At 40.4% G+C, this 23,898-nt stretch overlaps 1 protein-coding gene across 1 annotated transcript in view; it reads left to right on the forward strand.

Annotated features, from left to right (window-relative positions):
* The first annotated feature begins 1,525 nt into the window (after positions 1–1,525).
* The window catches only part of SLC26A4 (solute carrier family 26 member 4), a 59,196-nt gene continuing 36,823 nt past the window's right edge, over positions 1,526–23,898 (forward strand). The window contains exons 1-6 of the mRNA XM_036246989.1: positions 1,526–1,542; positions 2,322–2,488; positions 4,225–4,364; positions 16,550–16,660; positions 18,495–18,679; positions 19,299–19,463. Coding sequence (XP_036102882.1) covers positions 2,325–2,488; positions 4,225–4,364; positions 16,550–16,660; positions 18,495–18,679; positions 19,299–19,463 — 765 coding nt within the window. The 5' untranslated portion in view covers positions 1,526–1,542; positions 2,322–2,324. The remainder of the gene's footprint in view (positions 1,543–2,321; positions 2,489–4,224; positions 4,365–16,549; positions 16,661–18,494; positions 18,680–19,298; positions 19,464–23,898) is intronic.

A 23,898-nucleotide genomic window follows, 5' to 3' on the forward strand; every position in this document is an offset into this window, starting at 1 on the left:
ACTTGTATGTAAATAAAATATGATACTTAGGTAGATGGTAAAAGATATTTTAAGAGAGAATCAGATAAGGTACCAAGAGAATCAAGAAAAGAAATTAAATTAATTCTGACTGAGAGCATCATGGAATGTTTATGGAGGAGATAGTGACTTAACTGGGCCTTAAAGATATGTGTGAGGGTTTACAGAGTGGGTACATTCAAAATCTACTTTAAAAAATTTTTTTCCTCTATTTTAGTGTAGTTGAGTTTCACATCCAACAATAATGTACTTATAGAAATGCATGTACACTATGTATAAGTGTATACTATATATGTCTCCATATATATATGGAGAGATGCATGTTTAATACATATAGCAATTTATTAATAAATTTACATTTTAATACTATACAGAATCTTAAAGGAACTGCAAACTTATTGTAGGATGTTAGTATCCCTGGCCTCTATCTACTAGATCTCAGTAACATCCCCCAAGGCATAACGCCAAATGTCTCTAAGCATTGTCAAATGTCTCCTGGAGGACAAAATACTCCTTAGTTAAGAACCATTAGTTCTTAATTCTTATCCACTAAATAAGAACTCTAAAGTTCATGATTTGGATTTTCTTTTGAGGTCCCTTCTTCAAGGGTTTATAACCTTATTGGATCAAGAAAGCTTTTGAATATCTGTTGAAAGCTTTTGACTCATTCATTTCCTCAGCAAAAACTCATGCCTATATCATGCTGAATACACTTTCAGGGACTTGTCAGTGTTAACAAGAGTCTTCCCAGAAGGAAACAAAACTATGATGAGGTAGGATAGATTTGACTTCCCCTCTTCCAGTCCAGATTCCTGTCTAGTCCAGAGTATTTCCTCCTTGAATGTCCAGACAAGTGAGAAGAAAGAAAGAAAGAATGAGTCAGTCAGATAAAAAAGATCACCTGGACTCTTGATTTTGATTGTGAAATAGCAGAGAGAGAGCAAGCAAACTATGTATCTAAAATTTATAAATAAATTATGAACTCTCTATAGCCACCACTCACTGGGTACTTCTAAAGAAAGACTTTCTAGAAACCCAAAGCCTTATTAAATACAAAACTGGCCACTGCTCCTTTCCTCCTCCCCGCCTGGCGTCAGAGCTCTGTGCCAGACCGTGGAGTTTCCCGATTCACACAGCCCAGGCAAGGTCAGCGCTCCCAGAAATCGCTGACTTCTTCTACGTGGGGCTCTGTACTTTCATAACAAGTACCCCAGGGCTGTCGCGACCCTGATTTCCCCACTTGTAATTGGGGCTGAGCGAAGATCCGAACGGCCCCATAAGTGGGAAGCCAGTAAGATTCTCAGCCTTCTCTGCCTGGGAAAGAGAAAGAATGAAGGAAGGGTAGAATTTCTTGCCTGGTAGGATACATGGGGAAAGACCGAAGCCTGTGTCTCCCTCTTTTCAACTTAGGTGTCTCTATTGCTCCATAAATAAAACGTGTCCCTGCCTTCTGCGAGAGCTATAAAGGCAGTGAAACGGCAGTGCCGGGGCATTCCGGGAGGGGCAAGAGCCGAGCCGCACAAGGTGAGACTGCCGCTGAGATGCAGCCCACGCCACCCAGCAGGGACTTGACTCCTAGGGAGATGTCACTGGTTGGGGATGGGACTGGTGTGGGGGCCTGGAGCGGGAGGGCAGGGGGCAGGACAGCCTTTTTTCTGAGAAGGTGAGAGTGAGAAGAAAGCTAGGAAAACAGGCCCGGGGAAGAGATCTGCTTCTCCTGTCCAAAGTTTTGTCCCCAGGAGAGCTGAGACCTGCACCTGGAATCTGCCTGCAGTGCACACTGCTTCGGGACCCAGGACCGTGACCTGAGGTTCCCACGACTGGCCTTGGGTTGCGCTTCTCTGGTGTGCACCTGGAGCTGCGCCCTAGGTCGGGTGCAGCGAGGGAGGGACGCTCACGAAGTCCCCTTTCAGCCCTGCTCTCGCCCGGAGTCCCAGCCCAAGTTCGGGGAGATTTCAGAACGCGGACAGCGCCCTGGCTGCCTGCGGGAGGGGACTGACTGGGTCGAACTCCCGAAGTGCCCAACGCGGGGCTCACTCCTTTCAGAATTTGGGAGCCCCGGGAAGCAGGTGAAGGCTACAGGACCCGGAGGTCTTCAGGTAGCCTCCTGCAGGTGGCGGTGCGCGCCCCGGGGCTGCGGGCGCGGAGCGCCCCAGGTGGCCACGGCGGCCCAGTCTCTCCAGGATCCGCTGCAACAGGTGGGGCTGGTCGCCTCTCCCTGTCCCTTCCTTTTCACCGTTTCTTCTCCTTTCTCACTCCATCGCCTCCTTCTTCGTCCCTCGTCGTCGTCTTCCTTCTCGAAGGACATGGAAACGCCAGGCCGCAGGTCGGAGCCGCCGCGCCTCCCCGAGTACAGTGGCAGCTACGTGGTGTCCAGGTCGGTCTACAGCGAGCTCGCCTTCCAGCAGCAGTATGAGCGGCGCCTGCAGGAGCGCAGGACACTGCGGGAGCGACTGGCCGAGAGCTGCAGGTAGCGGCCACCGTCGGCTAGAGCGGCGGGGGTTCCGGGACTTCTACCGCCAGGCTTTCCGGTCCGCGATGCGTCCTTCCTGGTGGGAGGAAGGCTCCATCGTTCTCCTTTCGAAAAGTACTCTAGTCTCAGAAACTTATCTTTGGGGAGAGTGTGTCCTGGGAGTTCTATCTCTCCTTCTCCTCTTTTGGGGACACCTGGGGCGCTCCTTGAGAATCCGCGGGTCCCAATGCCTTCTGGTGAAGGCCAGGCTGAGTAGAGTGGGGAAGAAATGGGCTCGATTAAAAAGAGACGGTGGGACACAACACACACACAAAAGATGGTGGGTAAACTCATCATCTGACCAGGAAGAGTCCTTGAAAGCCCAAGCTGAGCTAGGCAGGATGCCACTCAGAGAACACGGGAGAGGGCGGTGTGCTCCAGGGTCTTCACATCAGGCAGTGGGGCCCCCAGGAAAACCTCCATCAGTCTCTAAATCCAAACGGGCCACTTGTTATTAGATTTCACAAACAAAAAGAATTAGAGAACCAGCAACTACTGCCACATTTTATTTCTTTTTTAAAACCTTGTATTACAACATTTAAAATACATTAAAAAAAAATAGACATAGTATAATGAACCTCCTCTCCATGTTTTTACCTATCACCCAGCTTCAATGATGATCTATTCAAAGTTAATCTTGTTTCATCTATCGCCACCCACTTGCCCCTTTACCCAATGTCTTTCTCCCTCCCCTTCCCTCTCTCCATATATAAAGTAGGTTTACAGTTGTTTGTATGGAAAATAATACAATAATTAACAAATAGTAATATAAGAAAAAACTGTTTCACTTATAAGTGTAAACCTACTTTTGCCATACCTTGTATATAATGTCTATATATATCATATGAAATATATCATATGTCTTATGATTCTTAAAAATATAATCACATTTCTATTATCAGGGGTCAAGGGATGTTCATTTACCGTTAGTATTTTTTTCTTTTATCTATTGGTTGTTGAATTTAAAAAACGCTAAGTAGCCAGGTACAGCAAGGTGTGCATTTATCATGCTAAGAGTTTTGTAAAAACTGGTTCCAAGCTTGTACTGCCAAAATATATATAGTGTTAATTTCTCTTAAAAGAAAAAGAGAAATAGAAGAAGTCACCTGGAGGTAGAAGTCTGAATATTAATCTCCATTTAGACACCACATTGATCAATGTATGGCAGGACCAGAAAATGGGTTCTCATGTAGGGATATTTTCTCAGAGGATTAAGAAGATGGTGGTGGTGGTGGTGGTGGTGACAGGAACACTTATTCCTGTGTTTTCTAGCACAATACATTTAAAACGGTAGAAAGAGTTCTTGGCAAAAGCATAAGTTCTTCAGAGATGGCATTTGCGATTCTCATTCTTTTTCTAGATTGTTGTAAACAGCCCTGGGTGGTGGGCTCAGTGGTTAGGGCATCAGCCTGAGCACCTTTCAAGGGCCTGGGTTACAGGTTAGATCCCCGGGCACCCCCACCCCAGGGTGGGGGGGGCAGTCTGTGGGAAGCAACCCATCTCTCTCACATGGATGTTTCTCTTTCTATCTCCTTCTGTCTCCCCCTCCCTCTCCCTTCCACTCTCTCTAAAAAAAAATCAGTGGAAAAACTATCCTTGAGTGAGGATTAACCACAACAAAAATAGTTGTAAACTGTTGTGATTGCGTGTGGTTGAGATTAGATTGGAAACCCAGTTTTCTTGCTTTTTGACAGTTGTTCAAGAAAGAGAGCCCTTGGTGTGCTGAAGACTCTCTTGCCCATCTTGGACTGGCTCCCCAAATACCGAATCAAGGAATGGCTGCTTAGCGACATCATTTCGGGAGTTAGCACTGGTCTAGTTGGTACGCTGCAAGGTAAGGCGTTGGCAGATTGGCTCCGAGTGACTGAGAATGACAGTCTCCAGAAGCAGTTCATAGTTTCCCCCAGGCTCCCATGGGTCTGTACCAAGTGCTTGCTCATCCATGAATGCCTCATCTTTCCTCTAGGGCCTCTTAGTGGAGAAAGATGCCTCTTTTCTCCTCCTCTTCCACTGAGTTCTCTTTCTGGGAAACAGTGCTGTTTCTCCAGCTGCATGGCTCTAACTAGAGCCCTATTACCTAAGCGGTGGCTTCCCAACTTTTATTGACCATAACTCACAGTAAGAAATATGTATTACCCGGCTGGTGTGACTCAGAGGTTGAGTGTCGACCCATGCACCAGAAAGTCACTGGTTCAATTCCTGGTCAGGGCACATGCCCAGGTTGTGGGCCCGATCCCCGATGGGGGGCCAGCAGAAGGTGGCCGATCGATGTTCTCTCTCATCAATGTTTCCATCTCTCTCTCTCTCCCCCCTTTCTCTTCTCTCTATAAAATAAACAAAAAGAAAAAAAAATTTAAAAAGAAATATTACTATATCACAGTCTGTACACATTTAGATTGTTTAGTGAAATAATATTTTTCTCACCACAGGTGACACACTGATATTTTCTATTGTTTTATTTTATTGTGTTTATATATATATAATATATATCTTTTTAATTTAAAAATTTATCTTTATTATTGAATGTATTACAGATGTCTCCCCCTTGACCCCCTCCTCCCTACACCTGCTCCCCTCCTGCCTTCCCCACACTATTGTCTGTGTCCATTGGTTATGCATATAAGTTCTTTTGTTTTTCTCTTTCCACCCCACCTCCCCTCTTCCCTTTGAGGTTCCTCAGACTAACAACAAATTTGTACTTCTTAATTCCTTCACCTTTTTCACCCATCCCCCAAAACCCTTCCCATCTGGCAACCAACAAAAATTCTCTGTATCTATGAGTCTATTTATGTTCTACTTGCTCATTTTGTTTGTATATTCAGTTGTTGATAGACATGTATTTATTGCCATTTTATTGTTTATATTTTTGTTCTTCATCTTCAAGAAGACCCTTCAACATTTCACATAATATTGGTTTGGAAGTGAATTCCTTTAGCTTTTTCTTCTCTAGGAAACTATTTGGTCATTGATTCTAAATGATAGCTTTGCAGGATAGAGTAATTTTGGTTGTAGGTCCTTGCTTTTCATCACTATAAATATCTCTTGCCACTCCTTTCTGGCCTGCAAAGTTTCTTTTGAGAAATCAGCTGACAGTCTTTTAGAAAAAAAAATTTTTTCTTTATTGATTTTAGAGACAGAGAAAGGAAGGGAGAGGGAGAGAGAGATAGAAACATCAATGAGAGAGAACGATTGGTCACCTCCTGCATGCCCCGCACTGGGGATTGGGCCCACAATCTGGGCATGTGCACTGACTGGGATTCAAACCAGCGACCTCTTGGTGCATGGGTCAATGTTCAACCACTAAGTCACACTGGCTGGGCATCAGCTGACAGTCTTATGGGAGCTCCTTTGTAGGTAACAAACTGTTCTTTTTTTTGCTGCTTTTAAGATTCTTTGTCTTTAACCTTTGGCATTTTGATGATGATGTGTCTTGGTGTGGACCTCTTTGCATTCATCTTGTCTGGGACTCTCTGTGCTTTCTGTACTTGTGTGTCTGCTTCCTTCACCAAGTTAGGGAATGTTTCTGTCATTATTTTTCAAGTAGGTTTTTAATTTCTTGCTCTCTCTCTTCTCCTTCTGGCACCCCCAAGATGCGAATGTTGGCATGCTTGAAGTTGTCCCAGAGGCTCCTCACATAATCCCCATTTTGGGGGATTCTTTTTTTTTTTTTCTGTTCTGATTGAGTGCATTTTGCTTCTTTATATTCCAACTCAACGGTCTGCTTCTTGGCTTCACCTACTCTACTATTGATTTCCTGTAAATTATTTTTTATTTCAGTTAGTGCATCCTTCATTTCTGACTGGTCCTTTTTTATACTCTTGACGTCCTCACTAAGTTCCTTGATGTTCTTACAAAGTTTCTTGAAATTCTCACTAAGTTCATTGAGCATCCTTATAAGCAGTGTTTTGAACTCTGCATCTGTTAGATTGCTTATCTCCATTTTGTTTAGTCCTTTTCCTGGAGTTTTGTTCTGTTCTTTCATTTGGGACATGTTTCTTGTCTCATCATTTTGGCTGCTTCCCTGTGTTTGTTTCTATGTGTTAGGTAGAATTTCTATGTCTCCTAGGCTTCCTAAGGTGGCCTATTGAAGGTGTCCTGTAGGGTCCAGTGGCACAGGGTCCCGGGTCACCCAGCCGGGCCCTTGAGGTGTACTCCTAGTGTGGATTGTACACCCTTCTGTTATAATTGAGTCTTGATTGCTATTGACACATCAATGGGAGGGATTTACTCAGGCAGATCAGCTGCAAGGACTGCCTGTGCCCACTGACCACTGGACTTTGACTATCTTGGAGGATCAGCTGTGTAGGGGCCAACCACACAGAGCAAAACTTACTTCATCAGGGCTCTGGTACCCACTAAGTCCACTCATTGAGTGTGTCACTTGTGGATGTGGTTGGGTGGCGGTGTTTTGATGTGGTCTGAAGCTGTCCACTGGGAGTGCTGGCTCTGAGACAAGATCAGCCACTGCCTGTGTTCTACCTGGGGCCACCAGGCACAAGCTACAAAGCTATCTGCAGATGGCTGCTTCTTGTGCTGGGCTTGGAGTTCCCCGGACAAAGCCAAGCTGTGGACCAAGGCTGGCTTATTCTAATGCCAGGCATGGGGCCACATAGCAAGACGTATAGGGCTTACTGAGGCCAGGTGCTGCTTGTTTGACAGAATTGAGGAAAAATTTGAAGCAGGAGCTAAGACAGGCCAATCCTATGGTAAAGGCGATAAAAACAGCTTGGGTGGGGCAAGATTTCAGGGAATCACCAGGGCAGGGCAAACAGTATGAGCCAGGTTGTTGGAGTCCCAGATATAATGCCCATCTGCCAGGCCTGTGGGAGAAAGGCTCACCAAAGGAACAACAGCCTCCACCAGCACATCTGTCCAAGAGAAAGCTGTCTCTCTAGCTCTCGCCCCGATGCCAAATGACTCAGTTCTTCTTGGTATGTCTCTGGTGCCTTTCAAGTGGCCTCCCCAAAAGCTGGAGCCTAGAAGAAGTGAGTCCAAGTAAGTCTGTGTGTGAGCCCTTTAAGAGGAACTACTTGGGATTTTACCAGCCTCAGCCTCCCTCAGCCTCAGTTCCTGCTGGTTTTTACAGCTGGAAGTTATGGGATTTCTCTTCCTGGCACTGGAACCCTGAGCTGGGGGTCCTGGTGTAGGACAGGGACCTTTTGCTTCTCAGGCAGGACATTCACAGCTGACGTATCTGCCAACTCTCAGCCTAACGAGATCAGTGCAACGCAATGAACTACAAGCACACACTGCTTGGAGTGAGGGGGAGCTTTGCAAGGGAGCAAATGCCCAGATCTTTGGATGCAGTCCCATTTATTTGCAGATGGGTACCTCCAGGTTACAAGCAGATTTATGTAAATTATTTCCTCGAGATGGTGTTTTTGCAAACCCTAGCTTTGTCTCTTGCTTTTAAGGGAAGAGACTTTGAAGCCAAAAGACAACAAACCCTTATTCACATGCAAATGAAGCACTCAAGGCACCTGAGTGGGCCAGGTTTCCAAGAATGTATTAACTCAAGGTTACAAAACATCTGTCTTCCAACTCCCCAACCCCACAGTATCTCTCCTGATTTTTATCCGCCACACATGGATGTGGGACTAACCCATCCACACCTCCACCCCTCCTACCAGTGTTGATGTGGCTGCTTCTTTAATTTCGTAATTGTAGGACTTATTCACCTCAATTTCAGGTGGTTCTGAATGATGGTTGTTCTGTAGTTTAGTTGTAATTTTGATGTGGTCTATTATGCTGATATATTTTTAAAATATGGTCCAGCTGGTGTGGCTCAGTGGTTGAGCATTGACCCATGCACCAAGAGGTCGCCGGTTCAATTCCCAGTCCAGGCACATGCCCAGGTTGTGGGCCAAATCTTCAGTGGGGGGCATGCAGAAGGTGGCCAATTGATGTTCTTGCTCATCGATGTTTCTATCTCTCTCTCCCTCTCCCTTCCGCTTTCTATGAAAAATTTAATTAAATTAAAAAAAAAAGAATAATTACAGCTCATTAAATTACTTTACATCTCACACATGGTCTTCACCTGCAGTTTGAAACTGGTTTAAGGGAAAGTGGAGAAGCCCAGCTGGTGTGGGTCAGTGACTGAGCATTGAGTCATGCACCAAGAGGTTGCCAGTTCAATTCCCAGTCAGGGCACATGCCTAGGTTGTGGGCCTGATCCCCAGTGGGGGGCATGTAGGAAGCAGCCAGTCGATGTTCTCTCTCATCAACGTTTCTCTCTCTCCCTCTCACTTCCTCTCTCTGTCTCTAAAATCAATAAAGAAAAAGTAAATTTTTAAAAAAGGGGGAAGTGGAGGAGGTATTTTCGCCTGGACTACAAATAAGTTTTTTTTTTTCTGTTCCCCTCCCCCTTTATTTATTTATTTATTTATTTATTTATTTATTTGTTTATTTATTTTTATAGCCTAAATTTTATTTATTTATTTTTCTTTATTGATTTGAGAGAGAGAGGAAAGGAGAGGGAGAGAGAGATAGAAACATCAATGAAAGAGAACATCGACTGGCCACCTCCTGCATGTCCCTCACTGGGTATGTACCCTGACTGGGAATTGAACCAGTGACCTCCTGGTGCATGGGTCTATGCTCAACCGCTGAGCCACACTGGTCAGGCTTCCCCCTCTTTTACAATCCATCCCCTTATTTTAATCTCTGGTGAAATGTCCCAACATAGGTGATTATTACTTTTTTTTTGTTATTGTTGTTAATCCTCACCTGAGGATATTTTTTTATTGATTTGTCTTGTTTTGTTTTTAAGATTGAGTGCAAGAGAGGGAGCGGAAAAGAGAGAGAGAAGTTAGGGGAACATGGACGTGAGAGAGACACACTGATTGGTTCCCTCCCTCATGGCCCCAGGGCTGGGGATCGAACCTGCAACTTAAATACGTGCACTTGATGGAACTCGAATCCAAGTCCCTTTGGTCCAATAGCCGATGCTCTAACTGCTGAGCCAAACCTGCCAGAGCTGCTTAAAAAACAAACAAATAACTGGCTTTATATTGCATTTCTAAGAACATCTCAGAAATCTGTTGCCTAGTTGATGAACAACATTCGATTCTGTCCCCGAACCCCCATCATTTTGCTTCTGTCCTCCCCTTAACTCTACAAAGCCCCTGGATCATGGAAGCAGAAGTCTGGTTTATTTATTATAATGCATAGAACTTCTAGTATGTGCCAGGCACTAGGTATGCTGACATGATTAGATATAAAGTCTGTGGTAGGAGTAAGCAACATTGCCTGCTAAGGGAGTGCAGGCAGGTGCACTCAAATCAACCTTAGGGGATTGGGAATGGCTTTTTGTAAGTTAACTTGACAGCTGGGTTTCTCTAAAGGTTAAGTATGACAAGTGTGGAAGTAGAGTGGGGTGGGGAGGTGTGTAGAAAGATGGTTTGGTAATAGACAATTTCAGAAGTTATCAATGGTTATTGAGCAATTCATGAGCCAAAATTTGCTTGTGGAGCTCTCAAGATTACTCAGAGCAGGCCAGGTAGATTCCCACAGAGAAAGAGGATGTTTTGTGGTCCCAGCATGGAGTCTCAGCCTGGTCAACCATGGCTTTTGTTGTTGTTGTTTGTTTGTTTTAAAGAATGGTTTATTGATTTTTAGAGAGAGAGGAAGGGAGAGAGAGGAGAGAAACATTGACGTGAGGGCACAACATTCATTACATCGATCAGCTGCCTCCTGCACACCCTAGGGGATGGAGTTGAAACCTTAACTGGGAATCAAACTGGCAACCTCCTAGTGCACTGGATGATGCACAACCAGCCAGGGCATTTTTTGTTTATTTTTTTATTAACTTAAGAGAGAGAATGAGAGTAAAATGTTGATTTGTTGTTCCACTTATTTGTGCATTTATTGGTTGATTCTGGTATGTGCCCTGACTGGGGATTGAACCTGCAATCTTGGCACATGGGGGCAATACTCTAACCTGCTGAGCTACCTGGGCAGGCCTGGTCAACCATGTTTTCAATCACAGAGGTGGATGGGAACCTTGGATGGGGTTGTGCACTTTCTAAGTTAAACAAAGACAAGTCTGGTGTGCACAGTGGGCTCTCATAACTGTGACATGGCAACACCCTGTGACTCCTGGGGGACAGGAAGCATCAAATCCATGTTTGTTTAGTTAGCACCTTGCACAGAGACTGGTACAAAATAGATGGTGCCATAAACACTTAATGAAGAGGATTGAATTGTATTCCTGGTAAGAAATCATCTTTATGTATGAAAAACAGCATTTCAAGTTTGGTTTCTCCCAAGTTTTCATAAACAAGTACCTTATAAGAATTAATTTTAATTTAGTGTTATTTATTAACTATCAGACATTATGCTAAGGGCTTTGGCCAGTTATCTCATTTAGTCCTGACAATAATTGTTATTATCTCCTTTTTACTAGACGAGAAATCTAATTTTGCCCAAGGTCATGAAATTGGTAGGTGGTAGAGCTCAGATTTGAACCCAGACTCTAATTCCTAGGATCTTAATTTGTACACTGCACAGTTCTTTACTTTGTGATGATTTTCCCCCCAGAAACATTATCTCTATAAACTTGTCTTTATAAGGTGAATTTCTGAGAAGTTAACCTGGTTCATTAATGCATTCCTTTATCATTCATTCACTTAATGACCTTTATAGAACAATTCTGTATAGCAAGTGTTCAGCCATGAGGATTCAGTGGTTTATTGACAGGCATAGATACTCACCTCCTGGAGCTCATTCCCAGTGGTAGGAAGGGGTAATAAATAAGTAAATAGATAGACAAATATTATAATAGGGGAAAGAGTATATTTTAATTTGGGGAGAGAGTATATTTTAGATAGAAGGTCAAGGAAGGCTATACTGGAGAAGGGGGTGAAATTTAATCAGAGATTGGAGGATGAGGAGGAACAACCATGTATTGACCAAAAAGGAGTGTATCAAGCAAAGGAGCCAATGTCTCGAGGCTAAAGGAGTTTAGTATTTCCAAGGGAGGAAAGGAAAGAGTTCAGTTGTGGGTGGCGTGCAATGGGGCGGACAGTAAACAGAATGAGACAAGGTTAGGCAGGACTGGGATCAGGATGAGGCGAGTGAGGCACTCATTCTCAGGGGCTCTCCTAAAATATTGCACCCCAGGCACATCACCCTTATCTCAGTCCTGAGGATAGGTGTGTCATCTTAGACCAGATCAAGTGAGAGATGAAGAGAGAAGCACAGATTTGCTATCTGTTCTGAAAAAAGAATCACTGAGATATACTGATGGATTACATGTAGATGAAAATCACAGATGCTCCCAAAATTGTTGGCTTGAGCATCTGGGTAGATGGTTATGTTATTTATTAAAATGACAAAGATTGGCTGAGTTTTGTGATGAAAAATCAAGTTTTCTTTTGTACATGCTAAGTTTGAAATGCATGTGAGACAACCAAGCAGAGATACCAAATACAGAGTTGGAACTACTACCAGTGTAAAGGACAGAGGAGAGGGCTGGGTTAGACATAAAAAACAGAGTTGATCACTCTAGAGTTGATACTTGAAGAGTGGGAATGCCTGAGACTACTTAGGGAGAAAGGACAGATGGGAGAAGAAGACAGCTCGAGTACTTAGAAGTCAGGAAGGTAAGGAGTGAGCCACAAAGAAACATGAGGAGATTGGGCTCAGGAAATTAGAGAAAAAGAACAATTGGAGGAATGTGGGATCAGAAGCGAAGAGAAGAGGTTTATTTAAAAAAGGATAGCCCTGGCTGGCTGATCAGTGGTTAGAGCGTCGGCCAGAGAACCAATGAGTCTCAGGTTTGATTCCGGTCAAGGGCACGTAACTTGGTTGTGGTTCGTCCCGGTCCTGGTTGTGTCATGCAGGAGGCAGCCACTCAATGTGTCTCTTTCACATCCATGTTTCTCTTTGTCTCTCTCTTTTCTTCTCTCTCCCTCCCACTTTATCGGAACAAAAGTGGAAAAATGTCCTTGGGTGAGGAATAAAAAAACAAACAAAAATGGATATTGGGGCTGATAGTGTCAAATACTTTTGAGGAGAGAGTGTGATGATACAGACAATGCTTGTAAGGTTTTCTGTGAAGAATAGAGAAATGGCTATAAGTGGAGGGAGATAAAGGATGAAGGTGGAATGAAATGAGGATTTATTTTTCTTTTTCAATTACAGTTGACATTCAATATTATTTTGTATTAGTTGTACAGCATAGTGGTTAGACAATTATACTTTACAAAGTGGTCCCCCAATATTTCAAGTAAACACCTGGTACCATATATAGTTATTATATTATTGACTATTATTTTTCTTGTAATATAGGAGATACTAGAACATATTTGTGACTTAGTGGGAATGACCTAGTAGAAAGAAAGAGATCTGTGATCCAGGAGATAGAGGAAAAACAATGAAAAATGGTGAGAAGGGGCCAGCGTGGATGGTTCAAGGACAGAAGTGGGAGGGCTTCTTAAAGACAGGAGGGATAGCGCCACCATCTTCAAAGGAAGAAAGACAGACAACATAGTGCAGAGGCAGAGATGTTTGACATTTTGGTAAAAAGCTAATTAGAAGTATCTCATGGAGTCTATGTTTTGGATGAATTTCAAGATTCATCTCTGACCTGCATCTGTGTGGAGTAAGGGGCTGGGCAATTTGAGGAAAGTAGGGAGGTCTAAGTAGTTGTCTCAGAGGAGAAAAGCACACTTCTGGAGGAATTATAATTGGACTGCCAGGTAACATTGAGTGTCCACCTGGAGCTGTGATCTGGACTCTTACTTGGAGCAGATCAGCCCAAATGCAGATGTCTTTAGTCCAGTTTAGCCAGCTGCTCAAATGCTTGTGATAGAAAAGATGGATGTTTAGGTTTAGCCAGATTGGGGTTTTGCTAGACCTAAACAGGAAAGGAGAGAAAGAATGAAGCAAGGGAGTGCAGAGTATTTGTGAAGCTCCGTGGACAAGGAGACAAGTGAAGACAAGAGGACACCAAAGATAAGGAGAAAGTGATCAGTTAATGGATTAGAAGCCTCTTAAGGACAAAGCAGTGTTGCAATAAGAATACTGGAGCAGGTGAGTGGAAAGGCTGGAAGGCTGTAAAGATATGGAGGCTCAAAATTGAGATTTCAGAGGTGGTGCTGCAGTTCTCAGTGATCGGAGGTCCATGATATAACCAGGTGTATGGGCAGCTGAGACGTGAAGAAAACTCATCACAGAGGCTATGCTCAAGTGCTGAGAAGCTGGTTATTGCTAAGGATAATGGAATTTTTTGACTTTCTTTATTAAAAAAAAATTCCCACCAGAGTCAAAAGATCAATGCAGCCCATTTAGTGCTACCTTTATTTACAGCTATGGGCAGACCGCTCTCCTCTTTCTGCGTTTGCTTTCCAGATGTTTGTTAGCACTCCCTCTATCTGTACATGCTGCTGCCCCACACAGGAAGGATGACAACCGCAGAGAAGCCACATTGTAATCGATGGCCTAAATTTCTTTACAAATCGTATAATTTCAAAATTGTAACAAATCCTTTTATAATAAAGATGATTGCAGTATACTTAAGTAGCAATTGTGCCTAAGTAGGACAGTATATTAAAACTGAAAAAGTCCCCATTTTCAGGCCTGTAAGAACAGCAGAGCCAAGTTTAGGGAAGTAGAAGTTTAAGAAGGACTTGGGCTCTGGCCGGTTTGGCTCAGCAGTTAGAGCGCTGGCCAGCGGACCAGAGAGTCCTGGGTTCAGTTCCTGCTAAGGGCATGTACCTCGGTTGTAGTTTGTTCCCAGTTTGTCCTCGTTCTAATGGGGTTGTGTGGGTGGCAGCCAGTCTATGTGTCTCTCTCACATCGATGTTTCTTTCTCTCTTCCTTCCTCTCTCCTTCCTGCTCTATCTGAAGATAAATGCAAAAATGTCCTCGGGTGAGGATAAAAAAAAAAAGAAGGAGGACTTGGAAAAAAGGACCTAGAAAATAGGTTGTTTTCATTCCCTGCTCTTTCTTTTCTAGTCCACGTTCTTGGGATGATTGGTTATTGCAATCCCTTGTTTTAATTTTATGTTAAAACTGTTGTATCAATAATACAGATTTTTCTAGATGGTAAACTCTGTAAGGAAGGGCAGAGACTTTTTTTGGTCCACTGCTGTATTTCCTAGAACAGTGCCGGCATGTTGTAGGCATGTAATCAATAGTTGTTGAATGAATGAATGAATGGTTAATGTAGGAAACTAGTTCCATATAGACAATGTATTAATGTTTTAGTAAATGTTCTACTAGACATATAAATGCATATCTATGTAAAAATATAAAAATATCTGAGAATGATAAGCACTAAATTCAACATCATGGTTGTTTTCTTTGGGTGGAGGGAGGAAAGAGGATGTGGTTGAGGAAGCATATACAGAGAGTTTCAATTGTACTGGCAATCACTTATTTCTTAAACTGGATGTTGGATACATGGATGTTTATTATATTATAGTCTTTTTGCACATGTGAATTACTTTGTATTATATTGAAAATCTTTCCAGATTTTTTTAACTTTTCTTAAATCCTCACCAAGGATAGGTTTATTGATTTTTTTAATTTTTTTTTTTTTTTTTTTTTAAGAGTGAAAGGAAGGAAGAGAGAGAGATTCATCTATGTGAGAGAGAAAACAAAGAAACATTCATTGGTTGCCTCTTGTATGCACACTGGGGATTGAACCTGCAAATTAGGTATGTGCCCTGACCAGGAATTGAACTCCCAATGTTTTGGTGTACAGGATGATTCTCCTACCAACTGAGCTACCTGGCTGGGGCTAGATTATTTTTTAAAATACAATGTACATGTTTACTTTTACAAAGGTGGGAGCATACATACTTATTATTATTATTATTTTTATTCTCATCTGAGGACATTTTTCCATTTTTTTTGTTCAGATTGCATGGGAGGGATATATATAGAGAGAAACATCGACGTGAAAGGGACACATCAAGTGGTTGCCACCCCATGGCCCAACCAGGGCTGGGGACAAACTGCAACTGAGGTACGTACCTTAGTGGGAACCGAACCCCGGTCTCTCTGGACCGCAGGCCGACGCTCTAACCACTGAGCCAAACCGGCCAGGGCCATACTTATTATTTTGAATTCTGTTGTTTCTCACTTTTTTGTACTTTACATATCTCCATGTAAATGTATTTCTATACATCTATACATCGCATCAGTTTCATTTCATTGAATAACAGTATATAAAGTATAAGTTATTTAACTACTTCTTTCTTTTGAGGCATTCACTAGAAAAATAATTTTGGGAACCTGTGGGCCAGGATATTTAGGTTGTTACCACACCTTTTTTTTTTTTTTTTTTTTTACAGTTACAAAGGGCTTTATTTTTTATTTTTTTCTCAATATAAGTCAATGAAATATAGGAAGGTGACATGGACTAAGACATACTGACTATGCAAGAAGCATTTAACCAAGGAAAAGAATACATCCTCTTTTAGCCCTCATGTTCATGGATAGGTTGCGATTTATTCATACCAGGTGACATTCAGGCACCCAGAACTGCTTACGTTAGCTTACTGGAGAAGTTGGTCTCCTAGTGGAGAGTCCAAAGGAGTTGTTTTACCTGCTGCTTTGTACAATTGCCATTTTTTCTTTGTTTGAATCTAATTTCTGTTCCTCAACAAGAGAGGAGAAAAAGCAAAGCAACAATGACTGTGTCTCTCAGAACACAGAGAAACAGATGAAGCTGCCTACATGCAAAACTGGTAGTATAAGCCTCTGGACTGAGCCGGCGAAATTTTTAATTAACAACTGATTTGATTTCTTTTTGCCACTTGTGTGATCAGGGAATGATTGAATTACTGATCAGTTGAGTCAATACATTAGAGCATTTGATTTGTGTAGATGCAAGCATTATTCTTTGAATCATGCTCTGCATCCTAGCATAGCCACAGCCTGCATGGGTAATAAGGGAAAGCTCAGGACACACTGCAAATTGAGGGTCTCTGTGAAAAGGCCTTTCTCTGTACAATAGAAATATACCATCACTTTTGTTTGAGAATTCAATCACTTTGGATGTACTTTCAGGCATGGCGTATGCTTTACTGGCTGCAGTTCCTGTCGGATATGGTCTCTACAGTGCTTTTTTCCCTATCCTGACATACTTTATCTTTGGAACATCAAGACACATCTCAGTTGGTAATTATAAGCATATACTACATTTTGTATTATTCATGTTTATTGTATTTTGGCCATATTATGCTTCCATATCTTTGTTAATGTTTTCTAGGGAAATAGGGCTTCAGTGCTTTGCCTGCTTTTTCTATTCAATGGTGTGAATTGTTCTTAGCTTTCAAAATACTATGCCTTTAGTTTGCTTTATACTTAACTCTTTTTTCATGAAAAGGAGAAATTGAAAAATTGTTAAAATTATAGTCTACCTTCAAATTTGAGCATGGTTTGTTTTTTAAAAATATAATAAATTTGATTCCTTATTTAGAAAGTGTTCTCTTCTGAAACAAAGTATGACAAAAATCTTCAAGAGGTTTTTGAACCTACTGTTTTAGCAGATTAACTTAGCATTTACTAAATTATGTTCAACAAATACATATTCATGCCCTGGCCAGTTTTGCTCAGTGGTTAACACATCGTCCTGCGGTCCAGAGAGACGCGGGTTCGGTTCCTGCTAAGGGCATGTACCTCAGTTGCAGTTTGTCCCCAGCCCTGGTTGGGTCGTGCGGGTGGCAGCCACTTGATGTGTTCCTTTCACGCCAATGTTTTTCTCTCTCTCTCTCCTTCCCACTCTATCTGAACAAAAAATGGAAAAATGCCTTTGGGTGAGGGTAAAAAAAAAAAAAAACATATTCATTACTTCATTAAAAACCATAGTTAAGTCACTAAGATTGGAAGACTGGTGGAATTGTGCCAAAACAATTTAGAAGCCAAGCGTGGTTGTCCTTCTTGGTGTGGCTCAAACTAGGTTATTTCCTGCAGTTCCTAAAATTTAAATTCTTTTTCTAGAATGTTCTAGTAAATAAATGTTTTAATGCTACTTTGCAACTTTGATGTTTACACTTGTGATAATTTTGTGCTTACATCCATCCGCTGACTAGATATGCCTACCTGGACAATACTCCAGAAACAAAGACCACTGTCCACTATATCCCCAACTCATATCCTTAAACTTGGTTGTATTCTCCCAGTATTTGGCATGTTATTTTGTCTGTGAAAGGAGGTCAGGAAGAGGTTTTTTTGATTGGGAGAATTGATCAATATTATATGCTTGATGAGATAAGGAACATAGACACTGATTTTTTTCTCTTTGGTATTCTATCCATTGAGACGCTCCAGGTTACTGGATTTTGGCTCTGAGCCCTCCCAGTTGTTAAAGTCTTCCATAATTAAAGGGTAGGATCATTATCATCATGTATCATCAGTGAATGGAGCAGCTGCTGGAAGAAAAGTAGTACTTTTTAAACATAGAATCTTACACACCAGTAGTTGCTATGAAAACAAATAATTTGTCTTGAAAAGAAAAAAAGGGAAACTATAACTCCCTTTATTATTTCTTTATTCTATTTTTAACCCTGTGGTATTGATCAAGGTACTCAACTCCACAGAGCAGGACATTGGATATTCTAGGAAATAAGTTTCTGTGGAATAAAAGTAAGACAGAACAAGTAAGGACTTAGCTTGTATGCCACCCCTGCCAGGAAACTTTTCCTGACAACCTGCCCCCAGCCCCACACAAAGACTATGCAAAGATAGGTTAGACACCCTTTCTGTATACTTAGAAAGCACCCTGAATGCTGTATTGTAATTACCTACCTACATGTCTCTCTTGCTCATTTCTGGATCCTGAATGCCTTGAAACATTTGCTTTTTAGCTTCTTTTATGAATGAACAATATATATTTATTTTCCCAACCACAGCTAATTATCTCACACATTTTTCTAATCCTATGTAGACATGACATGTTGAACCTAACACTTGTGATTAATAATTATTAATTGATAGAGATTTTTTCTCCCAGGACCCTTCCCAGTGGTCAGTTTGATGGTGGGATCTGTTGTTCTGAGCCTGGCCCCGGATGACAACTTTCTCATACCCAGCACTAATGGGACTATGTCAAATGCTACCATGATAGACAATTCAGCTAGAGACGCAGCAAGAATATTGATTGCGAGCACCCTTACTCTTTTGGTTGGAATCATACAGGTAATGGACTTACAAGTCAAATATAGATTGCCATGATTTTTACTTGAAGTAACTAAGTATTCCTGACCTAAAAATAAAAGGCCTTTGAAAGTGAGAGGCAACAATAATTCACTGAGATCTTTAATAACAGCTGTTCCAAAAGCATTGATTCAGGCAGAAACCCAAATAATATTCTAATTAGGAGACAAAGGCAATGAGTATTTATGAGAAAGGGAAGGGGAACAATTATATCAGTGGAAAGAAGGCATTTATATTGGTGCAGATAACATAACAGAGTGGTGTTAACTTTAAACAATGCTTTTAATTTTTAATCCAGGAGTCAGAATAACTGATTTATTATCTTTGCAAAAGCTCACAGAAATGAGCTGCATTATTTTTTGCCTTTCTTAGTACATATCTAGAAATATATCAAGGTTCGTATTATCCATGGTTTTCACATTTTAGAGTGATGGAGGAAAGAAATGGGCCATTAAAAAATTCAGATTTGTTTCCTACAAGTATTTTTATGTTATAGGCAGATTACTAGAATTTAAATTGGTGTTAAGTTTAATTTAATAGTTCAAGAGAATACGTTCTTCTCCCAAGCAAACTGAATTTGTCCTTCCTTTTCTTGTTCTAGTTGGTGTTTGGGGGTTTGCAGATTGGATTCATCGTGAGGTACTTGGCTGATCCTTTGGTTGGTGGATTCACAACAGCTGCTGCCTTCCAAGTGTTGGTCTCACAGCTAAAGATCATCCTCAACATTTCAACCAAAAACTATAATGGAGTTCTCTCCATTATCTATGTAAGTGTTTCTTCTTACTCTAGAGATGGCTCACTAAGAACAATGTGTCCTTTTCCTTTTTAACCCAAGTCTGTTGAGCCTGTTTTCCTCCGTGCCATACTTTGGGAGCCATTGACAGCATTCTTCTCCGAAAAAAAGCAATAGAGTCAGGAGTAACATCAAAGAAGGCAGATTTTGCAAATCATTATTCTTAATTGGTCAAAATGGTTTCAGAAGTCATTGCACTTAAAAATACTAAAGAAACAAAGTGATATAGTAAAGCTAGGACTCCTCTTGGGTGCAACAGACTTGAGTTTCAGTCTCAGCTTTGCCTCCGATAAGCTACCTCTAGCACATAATGTAGGATAGTGGCTGAAAGCTCAGATTTGGAGCTGGATGACCTGGATTTAAATCCCGACTCTACTATTTATTAGTCGTGTGAGCAAATCACTGTGCCTCAATTTCTTTCTCTGCAAAATGGAGTTTTAATAGTATCTGTCAACTAAGTTAAATGAGGATATATGAGGAGCCCTTTGCCCAGAGGTTGGTATAAAACAAGTTCTCAATAAAAGCAGTTATTTTGAAATTGTTATTTTACATCTCAAGCCTTCTTTTCTTTCTTATTTGTAAAATGAAACCACTAGACATATATCTCTAAAGCGCTTTTAAACTCTGAGAGTCCATAAAATGTATAATGTAAATGTCAGCAATTATAGATGAAAAGAAAAATTAAATTCAGAGATGATTCAACATGCAAAAGAGATGCAAAAGAAGGATGTAGTTCACACTAATTAGATTGAAAAGTTCTTGGATCTAAATAAATGTTCTATGTAAGGCATGCTATTGATGCTTCAAAAGTGATAATATTAACATGATGTCACCCTAGCTTGGGGGAGGGGATGATACTATGCAAACATATGTGTCAACATTACAAATAGAGACCTTAAATGATCCATGTATTAGCTTCTAAAACAATGTAAGACCATGCATATATATCTAAAAAATAATGAGGTGATCAGGAATTGCTCAATTTCATAACAGTGCTATAATCCCACATTACTCCATCCATTCAACTAATAATACCCAGTGCCTAATACAGGCCAGGTACTATACTAAGCAGTGGTAGAGGAAGTAGTTTAACAGTAATTAAGATCATGGACTTTGAATTTCAAAGTTGTAGTCTTGGTTCCACAACCTATTACCCATGTGAGTTTTGGCCTGTTATATTTCTCTAAGCCTCAGTGTCCTCAGTTGTAAAATGGGGATAATAATAGTACCTTTAGGGTTGTGAGGATTAAAAAAGAAGAATTGTGTATAGCATTTAGCACAATATCTGATACATAGTAAAAACTCATAGTAATATTATTATTATTTTCATTATCATAATGAACAGACCTCATTGAGCTTACTGTTCATTTCCCAGGCACTCAGTCTATTAGAACACATTAGCATAGACTTTTGTTTTATTTAGAATTATTTTTATCATTGTTGCTTTTTTTCCTACCAAATCTTTGGTTCACTTTGAAACCTTCTGACAGCCTTTTCTGATAGGCTCTCTCACTTTTTTAGTCCCTGAGACAGCTTGCTTTTTCTTGCTTTTACGCTTTCCCAATCAACTATTCATTCATTTACTGCTTCATTGTCATTAATTCAATTTATCTATTCAGTAAGTATTTATTGACTACCTACCATATGCCAGGCACTGTTCATTCCCTATGCAAGCCCACTGATCCCCAAATCAACCAGGATACCCCTTACTGAGTGTACTTACCTCCTTGTGTGACTATTGCTAGGTTTGCATCCACACAGATCACAGGAAGTGGTTAATCTGGGTCCCTAGCCATTGTTGGACCTCTGTAGACAGAGAACTGAAATGGTTCTTCTGGTCTGCTAGGACTATGTTTAAGATGAAACTTGCTGTCAATGATCCCACTATCAACAGGGACAAAAGTAACCAGGATGTACTAGAACAAGATCAAAAAAGTTTTTAGACCAAACACAATCATTATGTGACATGTCCTTTTAACATTATTTTTGAAGTCTTAGGCTACTATCTGTCAGAGAATTTAGCAAGAATTCTTCCCAGGTCAGCCAAGTTGGATGGAGGTATTTCAATCATCCCTGTGTAATGGTGAATATAAGCTTCCTCTTTTGAGAAGAAAGGATTAAGTTGGGAAATGATTGCATGCATAAGGGTTGAATGAGCCATTCAATATGTGAACAGAGAATTGTGTTTATGACATTACCAATTGCAATCATTCATGAAATAATACTTCAACAAATGCAGAGTGGTAGTGGATTCCTCCAAGAAAGACTATACAATTATTAAGATGCTTTCTTTAGAATGTAGTTAACACTCTTTTTGTTATAAAGTCGTGCTCTGGATTGACCCTCCACCCCCATAAAACCCCAGGAAATAATGCATACAGAAGAAATGGAGGATGAAATATTGGAAAAGAAAAAAATATATAAACATTAATTCACAAATGCCAGAGATGCTGGGTATGGAATGCAGAAAGGAGAATTCAGAATTAGTAATACTCTTCATGCTACCATGTAGCTACTCAATTATTTAAGTAAATTACAGAGTCTATTTAAGAATGATTATTTTCCTACCATTCACTTTGAATGATTTGTCAAAATTGACAAAGGAAGATTTTCTTCATGCTTACTAAGTTTATGCTACTTGCCCCATTTTACCCCTAACAAAGAAGAAGACCACATTGAAAAGTCTTGCCTAGATAATGAGAGTTTTGAAAGCCACTCCTAAGCTTGATCAGATTTGTTACTTTGAATCTATTTAAGTATATAAAATTTAAGCCATTATAATAAAAAAAAGTAGGCCTGCCCGGTGTAGCTCAGTGGCTGAGTGTTGACCCATGCACCAAGAGGTTGCCAGTTCCATTCTTGGTCAGGGCACATGCCCAGATTGTGGGCTCAATCCCCAGTGGGGGGCATGCAGGAGGCAGCCAATCAATGTTCTCTCTCATCGATGTATCTGTCTCTCTCCTTCTCTCTTCCTTTCTCTCTAAAATCAATAAAGAAAAAAAAATTTAAAAAGAAAGTAACACTTTAAGGGCACACACACACACACACACAAGTGCTGATAGCAGGACATGCCTGACAAGCAAGGGTGATTATAAAGGGTCTGTTATATTTACAGAAATAAAGTTGGCTCTAAAAGTTAACTGCAAAAATTTCCTCATACATAATATTAGGTATAATTTTTTCCTTATGACTTTACACACCCAGGTAATGAAGGAATTATTTAATGAAATGGTCCTGAAATTTTCTAAGGATGGTAGAAAATGTAGTAAAATATTATCCATTACTGCAAAGTTTATTTTCATGATTTGAATTATTTAGAATACTAGGCTGGATATGGAATTATATGTATATCCATATTTAAACATATTTTAGAAAGTACTTTAATAGCAAACTAAATTAGAATTAATTTTCAGTGCTTTCTTAGAGTCTCACTTCTATATCTTTGAGCACAATCTGACTACTTTGGTTTATATGGCTGAATTTTATTTCCATGTAGGTTAAACTTTCTATTGTAGAACTTTTCATAAGAGATCCTGAATAATCACTCAATATATAGGCAACTAATATATTCATATGCCTTATTGATGCAATTGTGTAATATAAATTGATTTTGTTTTTTTTTTGAACTTATATTACATTGTTAATACATTACAGGTGCTTTTATTCAAAGGTCTAAGTGACTTAGATTAAATTAGAATCTTGTAGTGATCACTTTTGTAAGGGGTTGTTATCATTGGGATAATCATTCTGATTGTTTTTAAGTTAGAATTTTTACATCATGAGTTGAAAGTAAACCTTTATTGTATAGACAGTTAATCAACATATTCTATTTAGCTCATGAATTAATGAGGATCGTTCATCATCAGAAAAGTGCTTATGTAAAGGGCCAGAATGGAACACTGTCAGGATTTAGGGCTGTTTACTCCTATGGTAGATGCCCTAAGTTCTTGAGTTATTGTGTCTGCTTGTTGGTAGTTTTTCCATTTTTTTTTTTTTCTTTTTCAATCTGCTATCACTTGTCTCATTCTGTTATTATCAGTGTGCTTGTCTTTAAAAATTTTTACTGACTCTGGAAAATAAAGTAAACTTGTTAATATTGAGTTTAAAACAAGAGTAAAAATACTGTGAGTGAAAGTTCAAGAGGCATGCTCCAAGTCAAATGCTTTCACTTTAGTACATGCACTGGTGGAATGTATTTTGCTTACACCATAACTTCTCTCCTTTACTCTTTTTTTTTAAAAGTTCACCAATTATTTAATTTTTTAAAATCATTTTTTATTTTCAATTACAGTTGACACACATCATTATATTAGTTTCAGGTATATACCTGAGTGACCAGATAATATATAATTTAGTAAGTGATCACCCCAATAATCCTGCACCCATCCAGCACCATGCCTAGTTTTTA

The sequence above is a fragment of the Molossus molossus genome, unplaced genomic scaffold, assembly GCF_014108415.1.
Source record: "Molossus molossus isolate mMolMol1 unplaced genomic scaffold, mMolMol1.p scaffold_m16_p_7, whole genome shotgun sequence".
Lineage (NCBI taxonomy): Eukaryota > Metazoa > Chordata > Mammalia > Chiroptera > Molossidae > Molossus > Molossus molossus.